General features: G+C 37.9%; 1 protein-coding gene across 1 annotated transcript in view; it reads left to right on the top strand.

The window, feature by feature from the left end:
- LOC135219008 (calcium-activated chloride channel regulator 1-like) overlaps positions 1 to 17500 on the top strand; it is a 547613-nt gene that overhangs the window by 416036 nt on the left and 114077 nt on the right. The window contains exon 9 of the mRNA XM_064255443.1: positions 11314 to 11532. Within this exon, the coding sequence (XP_064111513.1) occupies positions 11314 to 11532 (219 nt within the window). The remainder of the gene's footprint in view (positions 1 to 11313; positions 11533 to 17500) is intronic.

The following is a 17500-nucleotide window of genomic DNA, read 5'->3' as shown; positions in this document are numbered from 1 at the left end:
TTCATTTTATAAGTGAAATGGTAACTGGTTAAAAACTGAATGATTCACCGGCGTGTTGCGAATGAGTGTCACCTGTATACTTACTGGATAATTGATTCGCATTAATTCTCCAGTGTTTTTACTTCGCAATTTTGATTGACTTATCTTCACTAAGAGGGAGACTTTGCAAGGAATATTCGACGTTTAAGGAATATTTTACTTGTGCTTATCTGTTGTGTTTGAATGCTTTTTTGTCTTTCGTATACATGCGGCCAAAGAGAGAGTGAGGAAGAGAGACTATTTCGGCATGATAATTTTCATTGATCAGTATTGTCCATTCATAAAGAGAATTTGTAACGACGTATTTCATTTTATTTGCTAAACTTCTGTGGCTGATGTTCGTTATGGAGGAACAGAAACAAAATTACAAGCGGTTTTACCACATGGACTGCGTAGCACCTATGTTAATTGACAGGTGCAAGTAGTTCTCTGGTGTCGGGGGTCAGCGAAAGTCTTGCAGTAATTTCCTATGCATATACACACACACACAGTATGCATACATACATACATATGTGTATGTATATTGTGTGTGTATTATACATGCATATATATATATTATATATATATATATATATATATATATTAGATATATTATATATAGATATATATATATATATATATATATATATAGATATATATATATATACACGCTTGGCTCTACGTTCTCCTCCCTTTAAGGAAGTCCATTTCTTCCGATAACACTTAGTCTTCTCTATCACCTACCTAACAATACATAGTTTCAGAATCTCCCCCACCCCCCATAAAAAAGCACACACTCATACATATGTATGTGTATGTGTGTGTGTGTGTATGTGTATGTATGACTTGTTTAAGATGCGAAAGCTGGATGTTTTGTCACAGGAAAATGCGCTGGGCATCGTCTGCAAAACTGGGGAAGACTGATTATTTCTGAGGAGTCAGCGAGATGGATGTATTAGAGAGACTCTGGCGACGGATCAGAGAGTACCAATGTGTTAGTTCGTGTGATAGGCGAAAAGTATGTGTTAGTGAGAGTATGTGGCCCAAGCCTGGAAAGGAATGAGAGTGGAAGTGTGGTTTGGGGAGATTATGAAACTATATGCCTTGTTGGGTTGTGAGCGCGAAAGGGAGGCTGTACTGGGGGTTATGTGCAAAGGTAGGTGGTAGAAAAGACCAAGTGTTATCGCCAGATAATATATGGACTTCTTTAGGGGAAGAAGAATGTAAAGTCCCACACACACACACATATATATAAATACTTAAAAAACCACAGTAGATGCACGTGACTTCATAAATAAGCGAATCCCACAGGAAAATGATAGTCAGAAATCCAAGCGCTTTCGTCTTTACTTAGACATTGTCAAGGAGGAGTTAACTCCTTGATAATGTCTGAGTAAAGACGAAAGCGCTTGGATTTCTGACTATCATTTTCCTGTGGATTCGCTTATATATATATATATATATATATATATATATATATATATATATATATATATATATATATATATAGTATGTATGTATGTATGTTTGTGTGTGTGTGTGTGTGTAATTGTGCAGAAGTATGACTGATCATTGGAAATACATATTTTCCCAGGAAAAGTTAATCTATAAAATACTTGGGGAAAAAGTTTGACGAAAAAGTTGTTTATATTACGTGTTAGTTCAGAGTACCTAAGTAAGTTGATGGATGTAATGGTGAGAATAGGAGTGGTTGGATGTATATATTTAGTCATTATTTAGTTTAAGAAAACTTAAGGTAGATTAAAATTAAAGTTGGCGAGAGGTGGTGTTATGTAGTTTTGAGGGTAATTTCACAGGTGAGTTTGATATGGAGGAAGTAATGGCTAGGGTTATGTTGCACTGAGGAGCAGTGAGTTTGTAAATAGAGTATAAAATTCGATGATGGGATTATACACTCAAAGGGGTGTGTTCATGATTTTAGGAGGATGAATGCAGAGAATGAATTGAGTGTGTGTGTGTGTGTTTTCTAGGATGAAAAATAAATTCATATAAGACAAGGCAGATAATATGTTATGTACAGTTGTAAAGCAAATGTGGGGCTATGCCCAAGAATACAGTTTTGCATGATTCTGGTTGAGAAGGTACGGCAGATGACCGAAGGACTGACAGAGGAAGAGGGTACGTGATCAACCAAACCATTAGTATGGAAAAGTTAACTTAAAAACTGTATGTCGCTTGCATGGACCTAAAAGAAGACGATTGAGTTGACGGAGAGGTATTATGGAGAATGTTGAGTTTGTGCGCTAGAGTTAATAAGCTGCTGAGAGCAATACAAAGTTTTTGTGATGAAATGGAGGCGTGTTTTAGATTGTGGAGGCGGGCCAGTGACGATAATTGTGTGTGATACGAAAACTGGAGTGAGATGTGGGTGTGTAGCGGGATAAAAATATTCACACAAGGAAAAGCCGGGTTTATATGATGAGGTGTAGTTGCAAGACAAAAATAAAATTTGTATACATGGATACATAGACTGAATGAAAATAAGCGGGGTTCAAGGTCATGCGAAACTGGAACATTGCGTTTAGTACCAGAGGTAATAGTAGCATGCGTTTTGGAAAGATTCCAATTTTAAGTAAAGAGAAACGTTTTGCTGCAGTCTGCCGTTTGTCATGAGCACAGTTAAGCAAACATAAGCGAGAAAAAATTCATTTATTGTTGCATATACGTATAAAAGAAACATGAAGTGGTGTCAGAATCAGCGATTGTGGCTGCATTTTCTGTCCTACTACAGTATGTTTCCGCTCTTTCCCTGACTCGCTTTAAAAGGCAATATTTTCCCCTCACTCTAATGAGCACTAGCTACATTTTTCCCTTCTTAAAACCAGCCGCGTTGGTACCCAGTATTGCAGTTGAATTTTCTCACCGCCATGGAATAACATCTCTTCACCGAGCAGTCAAGCGTATGAATGACCCGCGTTAGATGGAAGCCAGATCTCTGAAGTAGCTAGAAGACTGCCCTATAAATATCTTCAAAGAAAAGTCACTGCAACATTATCGACAATGTTCATAAACATCATTAAAAGCAAAAGAAGAAGAAGAAGAAGAAGTCAACAAAATTAATGACGTGCAATTTATAGCTGTTTTTATTCGGAAGAATAAAAAAAAATCAGTCGCTAAACGGTGAAGAAACAATCTTAAGAAGTCAACTAGAAGAAGAGGGTTGATGGATGCGCGCTCTAGCCTTGTTTTTGTGTAAACTCCATGACGCAATCTACGCAATTATCTCTCTGCTTGAAGCCTTTTAGGGAAAAGAAAATGACGTTAGAGAAACCTCTAATGATCTAGCTTTCATTTTGGCTCTTGTTTATTTTAAGACAGCGGCGTCATTAATCTCTTAGGTAACTGAAGTCATTTCAGTCTGGTAAATGTTTCATCATAAGTCTTTCATTTTTATTTCCTTTTAAAATTAACTTGATTTCATGTCATTGAGTTGCGGTTTCCCTTTACCCACATTTCCTTACTCTTGTGAGTTGAATGAAAAGGCTTCAACAGTATTGGATATTTCACGAATTTTCAGTATTCTCAGAAATAGTGAATGAAAGAAGCCGCTTGAGTAATATACGAGAAACGTACGTCTATGTACACTACAGAACAAGACAGAAATGTGGTCATTATGCGGAATAGTTTATCAAGGCCACCACTGAAAATCGTGCAATGTGAATTCGGGACAATGGGACCGACATTCAAACCAAAGAATTGAAAATCTGCGACCTCCCTGACGTGATGTTCAAGAGAACGATGGACTCGGTTACTGAATCTTCTTCAGCAGTGTTCCCACGAAAGACGGCCGGGCCTCATCGTGATGCAATTGCGCATTCAATCCATCTTTCCGATGATTAATATTCCTTCGAGCTAATCAAAGACTGGAGCGATCAGCCTCTGAATGTCATTAATCTTGTCTAATGTGTTTGCAAGGTACACTCTCCCGATACCCAAACACGGGTCGGGTGAGCGTGTGCGCCGCGTTGCCATTTCTTTTTGGGAGGCGGGGGGCCGGTTGGGGGTAGGGGGGGGGGGGTAGGGGGGGGGGGGGGCGGTTCCGAATTTTTGGTCTTTCCTAGAATTAATACTAACGATGATAATAACTATTTTGATTGTATTCCGCATAGGAAAATGAAAATGGTATATCTCATACCCAACAGTTTCGTCCTCTAATGTACCTCTTCTTGGAGCGTTTATTAAGGAAAGAGATAAAGTTTACAGTGTACTGTATGTATTGTATGTTATGCTGTTTCAAATAGATGTATTACCTCGTTTGATATTTTGGTATTTTTCATTTGTTCAACCGCTATTCCTGTTTTATTGTTATTTTACTGCTGAATAGTTTGTAGCTCACACTAGTAGTTTTCGGTAACTGTATGTTTAAAAAATTTTAGGCCTTTCTTGGTTACATACACTGTAAACTTTATGTCTCTCCTTAATAAACGCTCCAAGAAGAGGTACATTGGAGGACGAAACTGTTGGGCATTATCTGAGATATACCATTTTCATTTTCCTATGTGGAATATAATCGATTTACCATACCCTTCGTGCCTAAGAAGATTACCAGTACCATAATAAGTATGTATGAACTGGCTCTCTCTCTCTCTCTCTCTCTCTCTCTCTCTCTCTCTCTCCTCTCTCTCTCTCTCTCTCTCTCTCTCTATATATATATATATATATATATATATATATAATATATATATATATATATATCTATAGTATATATATATATATATATATATATATATGATGTCTCTGTTGCATGAGATGTGTGTGGGGCGGACGTGTTGGAGGTCTCTCTCGCGTTTTTTCACATATAAGAATTTTGGGTTTTCGCCCTTGGTGATTATACCTTTTACAGTAAGCAATGTGTTAATAGTGCCTCCACGTAATACCCGGCGTATAAGCCGGAGAGTGTTGTGCAATTGCAGATATTCTAATATTCTTTCTGCTCCAATCATCGCCTTAGAAATCTTTCAAATCACAGCTACTCGAGGCCTATTGGTCCTGGGAAATGGGTAAAAGAATGCAGTGTATGTGTTAGTGCTTGACCCTTCCCTTACTACAAAAATGTCATCCAACCAACCTCCAACCGTTGCGCAAGTGACCCAGGCACCTACCGGTACCTGTGCCCCACACACAAGTTCCGTACTCGCGAACAATTGTCTGTATTTTACCTTATACCAATCGAACCGTTCCGACGTCGAGTCCGCTATTCAATCTGTCAGTGATGCCTTCTCCGATGAGGAAATCAACGCTGCATATACGAAATGCAAAGATCTGATACCAGAGAGCATTCTCAAGGAGCGATCCGCGAAGAACTTGTCCCCACACAAAAAAATATCATATATCACTAAGTGGCTAAGGACCTGCTCGGTGGAAATCTACGCCGACGACCCTTACAATCTTCCTCCAAAGGGGCCCGCTGACCTAAGCCTACCCGCGGTGTACCACACGGCAGAAAATGCCTTCCAAACAGCAAAATCCCTCTCAGAAATAATGGGAAAAAACTCAGAAAAAATCGAGGAGACAAATGATAAATTATCAAGAATCTGGGACGTGATCAAAGGACTGCAGGATTCCCTAGGCAGTCTTAAAACGGTGGAAACAAATGATCTCACACGGATCTGGGATGCTATCAAAGGAGTGCAGGGATCGATTGACAATCGCACAGATAGCCACCAAAACTCCTATGAATGCGGCATCCAGTTTTTCCTCGCCTCCCAGCAACACGGAAGTGCCCCCTTCACCCTGTAGGCCATTCTGAGGAGGAATAAGTTGGTCCCCAACCTCCCCTCCCTCCCCGTGCCTCCGGTGGAAGATAGACCTCCGGTGATGATTACCATCCTTTGTGGATCCTCCCACCCTATCTCTCCCCGCCAAACCCCCCATCGTAGTTGCAGATGAGAGTGATCTTGAGGGGTCTAGCGGCTGGCAGATACACAAGTAGAAAGAAGAGAAGATCCTTCTCGTTTGGCCGCTAGACCAGCCCAACATTCGAGTTGCACCTCGCCCGACACATGAGAAGAGATGTCACGTAGCAATTCACAATCTGCGCTCATCGGTGCGCCTAGACGCCATAGGGGAGAGAGGTCAAGTTTCTCACTGCTCCGACCCACTTATCTCTCACGAACTCCCATGTAGAAATAAACATAAAGTGGCTTACAGGATTACCTGCCTATTTCAACACTCGACGTTCTTAAAGGCTAGAATTTCGGTCCTAATATATTTAGTTTCAAGATATAAAACCTAATCCGGGACCAACCACCCCCAGGGGTGGGACTTACTGTCACTCCAACCAGGGTCATTTCCACCGCAAGTGCCAGCCAACCGCCCACGGCGAGTATTGCCCACTCCCCTGGATAACCCCCCATCCACCCAAATGATCAGCGCATTCATCTCCCATCTTCGTAGTAGCCATGGATACATTAAACATAATCTCTTGGAATATTTTTGGCCTCAAGCGGAACATTCCTCTCCTAAACATGCTCTGCAAAAATTTCAACGGCATCATTGCATTGCAAGAAACGCTCCTCTGCCTCATGACCTTGCCATCTGCGATTCAATTCATGAAGACTTCAGAACCTTCTCGACTCATCGATGCAAGTTACAGATCAAATCATAGCCGGTCGTCCGAAAGGGGGACTTTCTTTCCTGTGGCACAAATCGTTAGACAATTTGATAAAGGTGATGACCTACAGGAGTGACAGATTGCTTTGGCTTCAAGTGACAGTAGGAACTCTAAAATCCTAATAATTAATGTTTATATGCCATGGGAAAATAACAATAAATTGTTTTTGTCAGTTACTGCATGATCCTAGGGGAGTTACACAGTATTATTCAAGATTCTCCTGCTGATCATATTTGTATAATAGGGGACCTTAATTCTCACCCCACAAAACAATTTTATAATGAACTTACTCGCTTCTGTCAAAGTCATGCTCTCCAAATTAGCGATGTAATGCTCCTCCCTCCCTCCTCCTACTCATATGTACATAATAGAGCGGACGCAATTACAACCTCCTGGCTGGACCACTGCATCTCATCTCCACAAACTTCATGATTCTATTATGCCTGCAATATTCGCTACGATCTTGCAACGGGCTACGATCACTCCCCATTACAGGTGTCATTCAGTACCCATCCCATCCCTACCGTGAACCCACTAACTGACCGCCCTCCAGCGGTTAACTGGGAGTTTAAAAAACCAACAAAAAACCAGATACTTTAGGGCGACCACGGAAACCAGGTTGCGGTCAATAATTCAACCGGCTGACGCCTTACTGTGTACCAACACAAAATGCAGAAATGACCACCACAAGAGGATCTGAATGAATTCTATTCGAACATAATCTCCGCTATGCTTGCTAGGGCAGGACTGCCCTTTCGATTTTCGTCAAGGTATTCTCGTAATATACCTGGTTGAATGACTTGGTTAAGGATCTGTATACATACTCACGGGAAATGTTTTTACTGTGGAGGCAAAATGGCAGCCCGAGGGAAGGACACACTGCATTACTAATGAGGCAGGCGAGAGCGCAATTCAAACTTGCTCTTAAGCAGTGCAGGTTAAATGAAAAAACAACTAAGAGCCGATGCAAATGTCTTAGAAACGTAGAATCTGGTGATTACCCTCGTCTTTGGAAAGATATCCAGTCCTTAAATCCCAAAACTAAAAAGCTATCACAGAGAGTAGGGGAAGCAGTCGGAGACGAGGCTATCGCAAGGATGTGGGGTGATCACTTCAACAATATCCTGAATTGCATATATGATCAGGATTCCCGAAGCGAGGTAGATAACCTCCTTAATGACAACATTCAATTTATTTTGCAGACCGTATTACGCCAGGTAACATCAGCGATGCCATAAACAGCATACCTAATAATAAATCGCCCGGCTGTGATGGTCTTCCCGCAGAGCTTTCAAATTCTGCCATCCGATAATTTACATTTTTGCTAGCTGCCTTATTCAATGCGTGCATAATTCACCAGTTTCTTCCAGACTCCCTACTCTTAGTTCACTTGATACCATTAATCAAAAACAAGCTAAAGGATGCAGCTGACCCTGGCAACTACCGGCCAATTGCAATCACAACGATCGCATCGAAGATACTTGGGTCGGTTCTTCTTGTGAGACTTCTCCCCTTTCTACACACCACTGACAACCAGTTCGGGTTTAAAGCAAACCACTCAACCGACACCTGCATCTACATACTGAAAGAATTGCTGAACTACTACCTATCATCAGCATCTCCGGTTTTCCTGTGTTTCGTAGATGTTAGAAAAGCATTTTGACAGAGTAAACTACCTGAAGCTATTCCTGAAGCTGCATAAAAGGGGCACACCCCTATATCTAATTGGCATTTTACATTGCTGGTTCTCCACACAGCAATTCTGCGTCAAATGGGGCAACGTATTATCGTACACCTTCGGCTCCCTAAACGGGCTCCGGCAAGGGGGCATTCTCTCTCCATACCTGTTTAATACGTACACAGATGCCTTGAATGTCAAACTGAACTCACTCCCAATCGGATGCACTGTCAATGAAACAACTATAAACAACCTCTGTTACGCCGACGATATGGTTCTGATTTCCCCCCATCGTGCATGGCCTCCAACGACTCATCGACACTTGCCGCCAATTATGCAGAGGAATTTGATATAATCTACAACGAAACCAAGACCCAGTGCATGTCGCTGCCCCTCCCGAGATCGCTTAAGCATATTGCAGAACCAACAAATTTTCCTCGGAAACCATCGGCTGGAATTTGTGCGCGAATTTCCGTATTTTGGGTCACATTTATTACCGACGACCTAAAAGATACGGCAGACATTGACAAGAGGCGTCGTAAACTATGTGCAACTGGCAAACATGATTGCAAGAAGGTTTGCCTTCTGTCACCGAGACGTGAAACTGCTGCTCTCTTCCGCTCGTACTGTTACAGTATCTATGGGTGTTCCCTCTGGACGAACTATACCCGAGAGACCATGAGACGTATCACTGTTGTGCACAATGACATTCTGAGACGCCTCACAAACACTCCACGCTACCACTCCGCCACACAGATTTTGTTCTTAGAAAACCACTGGACAATTTAAAAATCATTGTAAGGCGAACAATGTCCAGCCTGGTAACCCGAGTGAGAACAGCGGCAACTCGCTCATACAAAGCATCCATAAGGAGTGAAGCAAGAAGAAGATCTAAATTGTGGGAAAGATGGGAAATGCTTTGTCCTTTGTCCCCTAAAGGACTTAATCTCTGTATTAGCAAGATGTCATCTGCAGATTTTGTCATTATTATATTTATTGCTGATATTTTATTTTATTTTTTCATCATTTCTGTGATTACTATCAAGTTAAAGTTCTTTATATATATATATATATATATATATATATATGTATGTGTGTATGTGTAATATATGTGTGTGTATATATGTATATGTAGTGTGTGTATATGTATATATGTATATATATGTATGTGTATGTGTATGTATGTATATATATATATATATATTATATATATATGTATATATGTATATGTGTATATATATATATATTCTATATATATATATATATATATGATATATATATGCATTCAATTTATGTATTTAGCCCTCTGGACCAGACTACTGTACCACCTAAGGTCTCTAGTGAAATTTAAGCTATATAATTTGTGCACTAACTGCTATAACTCTCAATGCATTTTTTTTCTCACCAACATTATTACTATTACCAGTATTATGATTACTATCTTTTATGCTACCTCAGCTATTTTGTGGATAAGTGCCGATTACTAATTTTTCCTATCATGTTGACTCATATTATCTAGATTGTGTATGTTACTGTGTATTTTGTATGTTCATTGTATATGGTCTTGAACCGAATAAAGGCATAAAGTTATTATTTTATTATTATTATTATATTATATATGATATGTAATTATATATAATATATATATAATATATATTATATATATATATGTATGTATGTATGTACTTTTATTAACGTTTTATTGGTATTTTTCCCAATTATCTACCTTTCAAAATTAATTATCCATCCTCTGCTTGCTCACACGAATCATATCATTATGTAATGGTGTTAATAAAGGAAGTGGCGCTGACCATAAGCATTATCTTTTCATATCCATTCACTGTGCTGGAGAATAAAGAACCATGCATGTAATCGGATCAGTTACACTTTTTGCTTCTGCTGCCGAATTCCGGAATCCTCTCCCTGCCTTTGTTTTCCATGATTCGTATGAACTTTAGTCGTTTGGGGACATATTTGTCTTACCTGGGAGGGCGACAGCTGTAACTACCCAGCGGTCTTTTTGCAGAAAGATGACACTTTTCGTTGTTCATCAATTGCCAACGACGAAAGCTTAACTCTCTCTCTCTCTCTCTCTCTCTCTCTCTCTCTCTCTCTCTCTCTCTCTCTCTCTCTCTCTCTCGCTTTCTGGATCTTCATGTCTGTTTGTGCAATACTCCGCAATAATTTTGAAATGAATATTGATTGCAATATTTGCTGTTGCATTCAATAAAGCCATGAAATTGCATACACACACACACACACACACACACACACACACATATATATAATATATATATATATATATATATATATATATATATATATATATACATATATATATATATATATATATATATATATATATGTATATATATGTGTGTGTGTGTGTGTGTGTGTGTAGAGAGAGAGAGAGAGAGAGAGGGAGAGAGATCCCACATTCTTTCCTTTCCTTCTCTTTTTCTCTCTTCCATGAGGCCCGAGCATGAGATAATCAGACACATTTGCCTTTACACGAAGGAAGAATTCTTTTTAAACTTATATTTTGAATGGTGAGTTTCGTAGAGTCTTATGGCCTTCTGGTCGTTTTCAGTCCATTTTGCAATTTGCTTTTGATAATTTTCAATATTATCCCAGCTTTTTTTTTTTTTTTTTGCAAAAATGAAATCATTGTTATGGATAGAAAGACGTAGTAGGTTCCAACCTAAAGGAATCGATAGTTCTGCATATAAAAGGACAGAACTCTGCAAGATTTAGGGAACATGGAAGGGTTAACAGAATTCATAAACGAATTACATATTTATTCTGTGATCTAATGAAGCTTTGCAATAACAGACCTACAAATAAAAGCATCATCAACATCAGCAATAGGAATCATGACAATGGTGGTATTGTTAGTATTGGTAGTAAATCATAATGTTTATTATACTGGTTGATCAGAATACCCCCTTGACCAGCGCTTTACATTTACATTGATCTTCTTCAGGAGTTCCCCGGTGGCATCGGCAGCATCTCCCAAGGATCCTTCACCATTGACGAAAGTCTTGGCGGACAAGTACGTTTCGCTCTCACCTACTATGACCTGGGTCATGTGGGCAACATGATTAACCTGATAGACCCGAAGGGCAGTAGCCTGGAAACGCTCAACCTCCAGGAAGAGGACGGCGACGTCAACATGATTTTTGTCACTGTCCAGGACGCTCTGGTAAGTCTTTCATTCATGTGCATTGTCTCTTCGCGTTGTTGGTTATAAACTGTACTATTTCGCAGGGAGTCATGGTTGGAATTCGGTGGGAACGATCGGGAATTTCATGCGTAATGGTTTTGCGTTTGCCAGAGTACCTTGAGAAAAAACTGGGTAACGTCTGATGTCGTCATTTTTGGTCTTCTTAGGTAATGATTGTGTACAAACTTTGATTACTTTACAACGCCGACATGCATAAATACATTAATACGTACACAAATTTCATTATATATGTGTGTATATATAATAAAAGGAGCCCTTAAAAACGCCAAAATATAGAAACCAAGTACTATATTTCAGAGACGGCTGTCTCTGAAATATAGTACTTACTTTCTATATTTTGGCGTTTTTATGGGCTCCTTTTATTAGATGGAATTCTTTTTTGTAACAGAACATTTTTACCATTCATATTATATTATATATAATATATATATATATATATATATATATATATATATATATATCTATACATACATACATATATATATATATATATATATACACATACATATATATATTGTATATATGCAAATGTATCGTCACATTGAAACATGGAACATTGGGTATAAATCCGAACTGATTTCGCCTTCAGTTTTCAAGAACATATGGAAGACATTTTAGAAAACTAAAGTTGAAACCGATACAGATCTACAACCCGGGTTTCGTTTGGTGCATTAGCATACGTACATACATACATACATACATACATACATACATAGATAAATACATACATTCATACATACATATACATTTTTAAAAAAGATTAGCTAAAGTGTTTTGAGGTAGTTTGGTCACTTCAGTAAAGTGGAAATTATTAGACTGCGATAGACTGATGAAAGGAAGGTAGGAGATGAAAACCAAAAAATAACTAAAATAATCAGACTATAGAAGTACAAGTAAGATCCGAATTGTGTAGGTAGGGGTAGTCGATATGCAGCTGATGTATATACAAGATGTGTCCGATGCTGTGGAAGTTTTCAGTTCAGGAGATAAACCTTGAATCACCAATTAAATGATAAACCTTCCAGTTACTTACATTGTTTTTTGAAGCCATGTTCTACCAGTATAACCAGCTTGCCAATTAATATATATATATATATATATATATATATATAATATATATATATATATATATATACATATATATATATATATATATTTATATATATGTATATGTATATGTATGTATGTATATATATATATATATATATATATATATATATATATATGTATATATTTATATATGTGTGTTGTTTGTGTGTGTGGGTGTGTGTGTGTGTAGAAATATGTATTATGTATATGTGTCTTTTTTGCCACAGGCCTGGGATAACCAAAAATGAAGAAAGTAAAAAGAGTGCTCCTATCCCAGTACAATATATGTTAGCTAAGTTCTTAAATGAGGGATGTGAAAGATTATTTGAAAAGAATTTTAAAATTTTCTGTTATTTCCGTCGTATATTCTTCAGATTTTGGTACAATCTTGGTGAGGAGCTGAGACATCTTGAATATCTAAATTTATACTACAGTAGGTCATTTAGAGTAATAAGGTTGCTAACTTTTGAAAACCTCAGTTTAACCAGACCACTGCACTGGGCTGATTAACAGCTCTCCTAAGGCTGGCCAGAAGGACTAGATTTATTTACGTGGTTTAGAAATCAATATTTTACGCACCAACGGGACCTACATCTTATTGTGGGATCCGAACCACATAATATCGAGAAATGAATTTCTAATCACGAGAAATAAATTTATTTGGTTCCGCATTGGCAGCGAGAAATAAATTTATTTGGTTCCGCATTGGCAGCAGCTACCAAAATTGATAGTTGGGTATGCAACCGACTCGTCCAAAGCAGAGCTCGAGAAGAATAACTCTGATTCACATTTAGAATATCTAAGGAAAATTAGTCTGGCATCTGTGCACATCGATGAATCTCGCATAGAATTCCTCTTCGCGTTGCCATCCTCATTTTAAAACGTTATGGGAGAATTAGAGGGGAAAATTTGCCCGAAAAGTTATATTAGCGATGCAGCTTCGGCGGGACAATCAGACGCGAGTGAAATCCCAGCGTGGTCTTTTATTCCACGAAGGTGTTTCGCTGAATGGCATCTTGTCCGGACAAATTGGCAGGTTGTCAAAGGACGCCGATTACTTCGAATTTTGTTTTCAGTTCAGGACACCGTCACCCGCCATGACAGATAACAACTACTGGACAGGTGTACTCTGTCATTCTCTGTATTTATTATTGACATCTCTTTATTTTTCAAATCGCAAAAAGAAATTTTCTGTATGCTATTTTTCTCGCTATGTGATTGTGTTGGAGTGAGTGTGCATATTCACTTATTTTTAAACTGAATTTCTGGAATCCTCAGCGTTATGGAAATGAACTTTGCTGGTGCATTTGAGATGTCATGTCTGTTTAGTGATTAATGTCGTTTTGAAAAAGGAAGTAAAGATGCCATTCAAAGCTTCCAGCTGAATTCTGAACTTTTTCGTACGTAGTAAATTTCAAGAAAACTGTTGTGAAGTTTATATCTCCATAAACAATAATAATGATAACTTCTTGTTACTACTGTTTTAGTTATGATAGTTAAAAGTGTTCCTATAAATAGTTTTATTATTCTTCAGTATGTGGACGTGGTGGATGTTTTTACCACTCTTTGTCTTATTATTAGATATATCATTAGTGTTCCTTTGCCGTTTTAAGGAAAGAGGGCAACATCCAAAAGGTGGGCAGAAATCCAGTTTCGATGACAGAGGCAAAGTTGCCCATGTCTCGAGCTGGTATACCCAACCTTTAGTGGGCCTGACAGCTATTGATTTCCTTAATCCTTGCCGAAGTCAACTCCCACTAAAATAAATGAATAAATAAATGAATAATGCAAAGAATAATTCTGACATTAAATTCGTCCGTACGACAAGTAGACGTAGCTCCCCACCCAAAAAGGCTTGTCGGGAAACAGCAAGGCTATACGCTGCTATGACCAGACCCTTAGGTGACCTGAAGGGTGTTTGGGGTGGGGAGCTTAGTCTACTTATCTTACGGATTGCATTACAGAGTTATATACTATACATCTATATATATGTGTATATATATATATATATATATATATATTATATATATTATATTATATATATATTATATTATATATATATATATATGACTGGTAAAAATGTTCTTTACAACAGAATTCCATCTAATAAAAGGAGCCCATAAAAACACCAAAATATAGAGAGAAAAGTACTATATTTCAGAGACTGCTGTCTCTCTCTTCAGGTATATGAATGACAAAGGTTTACAGAAAAGGTGGTATTTATACCAAGAGATCCATCCACAGGTAAGCCAATTTAGGTCACCCCCACTGATAATTTTCCTTTAATCTTCTTATCTTAAGCGTTGGTTGAATGAAAACCTTGTCGATCACATCTGAAACCCATGCTCCTTTGAGATGTTCATTACCTGCCTCTCTGTTATTAAGGCCGATTCCATCATTTGATTCTTGTAAAGGCAGTTGCTGCTATAAATTATACGTGACAAATTCCAGTTTATTCTATGGTTATGTTCAATTATATGGTTGAAAATAGCTGGGTTCTGTTGTCCATACCTAACTGACCGTTTGTGTTGTATTAATCTCTGGGGAAGATTATCAGCTGCGGTGACCTAAATTGGCTTACCTGTGGATGGATCTCTTGGTATAAATACCACCTTTTCTGTAAACTTTTGTCATTCATATACGTGAAGAGAGAGACAGCAGTCTCTGAAATATAGTACTTTTCTCTCTATATTTAGGTGTTTTTATGGCTCCTTTTATTAGATATATATATATATATATATATATATATATATATATATATATATATATGCATGCAGTACGTATGAATTAAGCACGTGTTTATTACTAATTATAAATTTTTTCTGTAGTAAAAATGGAAAGATAATGACACCATAAAATTAGACAGGCAACAGACACCAACTCTACGATCCGCAGTTGCCATATTTTACTTACTGGCCTTTGCTGGGGGCCTTGGTTAGTGTTCACTTCAAAATTGGTTGATGTCCTGATCAGCTGATCAGGATACGCGCAGGAATGAAGAATTAAAGAAATTTGAGGCAGAAAGAAGTAAATTTCCCGAAGTTAGCAACAGACGTCAAATAGAAAGCTCGTAGTTTAATTGATAGTATGGTTGCATTTGTTAGATATCAGCTTTTTTTTTATTTTTACGTTTTGTGAAATATTGTATTGAGCTTTTATTTTCAGTAATAGCCAGTTTATATACATACATATAAAAGCACACAAATACATACATAGATACATAACTAGTTACCCGGGAAAACTCTTAATGGCATCTGTTAAGCTCTCTCTCTCTCTCTCTCTCTCTCTCTCTCTCTCTCTCTCTCTCTCTCTCTCTCTCTCTCTCTCTCTCTCTCTCTCTCTCGTCCTATCAACAGAAGGTAACCTAGTGTCTGACCTTTCAGTAGGTGCAAATCTAGGCAAAAGCGACTATAAAATTATTACATTTCATGTTAATATTCACCATAAAATTAATAGAAGAATATAGTAATGAGATTAGACTACCGTCGAGGAGACTTAATAAAATTAAAGGAGTATATATGTTAAAAATAAGATCATTATTGTGAAACCTTTCTAGAAGAATTAACAGAAAAACGCTCCAGATGTATTCCATTAAAGCAAATACTAACAAACAGCAACCCTCAGCCTAAGTGGTTTAACAGAGAAATATAAGATAAAATAAGAGAAAGAGACAGATTTCACAAACCAGTGAATCCGCAACCAACACCAGAGGAAGAAAGTAGGTATCAAGAGCTCTGTAGAATAGAGGACAAATTATTAAGAAATGCGAAGATAAATGAGGATAAGAGAGTTGCATCGGTTTGTAAGGAAACCCCAAAAGAAGTCTTTGCGCCTGTTAATAGTAGGAAACCAATAAAAAAAAAAATAGCATAGCATAGGTTCCTTAAGAGACAATAGAGGGAACCTAGTGAACGCAGATTTGGAAGAAGCAGTTATTGAATAAGATTTCACAAGTGCTTTTACAATTGTAGACTGCCTCAATACTTGAACCAGCTATGACATATGAAGGGGCAGAACCACTTGGCAGAATAATATATAAAGAGGACTTTAAAAACAAAATAGAAAACTAAACAAGTTCAAATTTGCTGGCCTGGATGGGGTTCATGTATGAGAAATTAAAGAGTATAAAAGGAGGTAAAACTGCAGAACAACGAAAGGCACCTAAAGAATGGAAACTATAGGTAATGTGTCCCCAGTTTACGAAAAAGGTCCAAGAGAAGAGCCAGGATATTATAAACCAATCTAGAATTCCTTGTTTTTTTATTTTACATTAACGACATTGATATAGGCTTAACTAGCAGGATAGCCAAATTAGCAGATGACACCAAACTAGGTGTAAATGCAACAGACCCAGATGCATTGTAAAGTTAAAGAAATGATCTAGAGAAAGTAGGGTAGTGGTAAAAAAGATGGCAAATGCCTTTTAACTTGGATAAATGTATAGTGTTACAAATAGGAACAAACAAACCCTCATGCCAGCTACATGCTGCTTGGGAATGACATAAATAGTGTAGAACAAGATGAGGGCTTTGGAAATTATTATCAAAGACTCAAAATCCACAAAACAGTGCATAAAAGCTGAAGTGAAGGCACTAACCAGTGAGATACATACAGAGGCAGTTCAAATACAGAAACAAGGAAACGGTGCTGCAGCTCTGCACATCGATAGTCAGACCTCATCTTGAATATACAGTACATTTTTTGTCATCAACACTAAGGTAGGACGTCAATAGACTAAAAGGGTGACAATCAAGAGCCACAAAGTTAATTCCATCCATCAGGCAAATAGGTTAACTAAGACGACTAGAGAGCCTGAACATGTATGGCTTAATAACAC

Source organism: Macrobrachium nipponense, chromosome 1, assembly GCF_015104395.2.
Source record: "Macrobrachium nipponense isolate FS-2020 chromosome 1, ASM1510439v2, whole genome shotgun sequence".
NCBI classification, from domain to species: domain Eukaryota; kingdom Metazoa; phylum Arthropoda; class Malacostraca; order Decapoda; family Palaemonidae; genus Macrobrachium; species Macrobrachium nipponense.
Note: the sequence above shows the minus strand (reverse complement) of the source record. Positions and strands in the feature narration are given on the sequence as shown.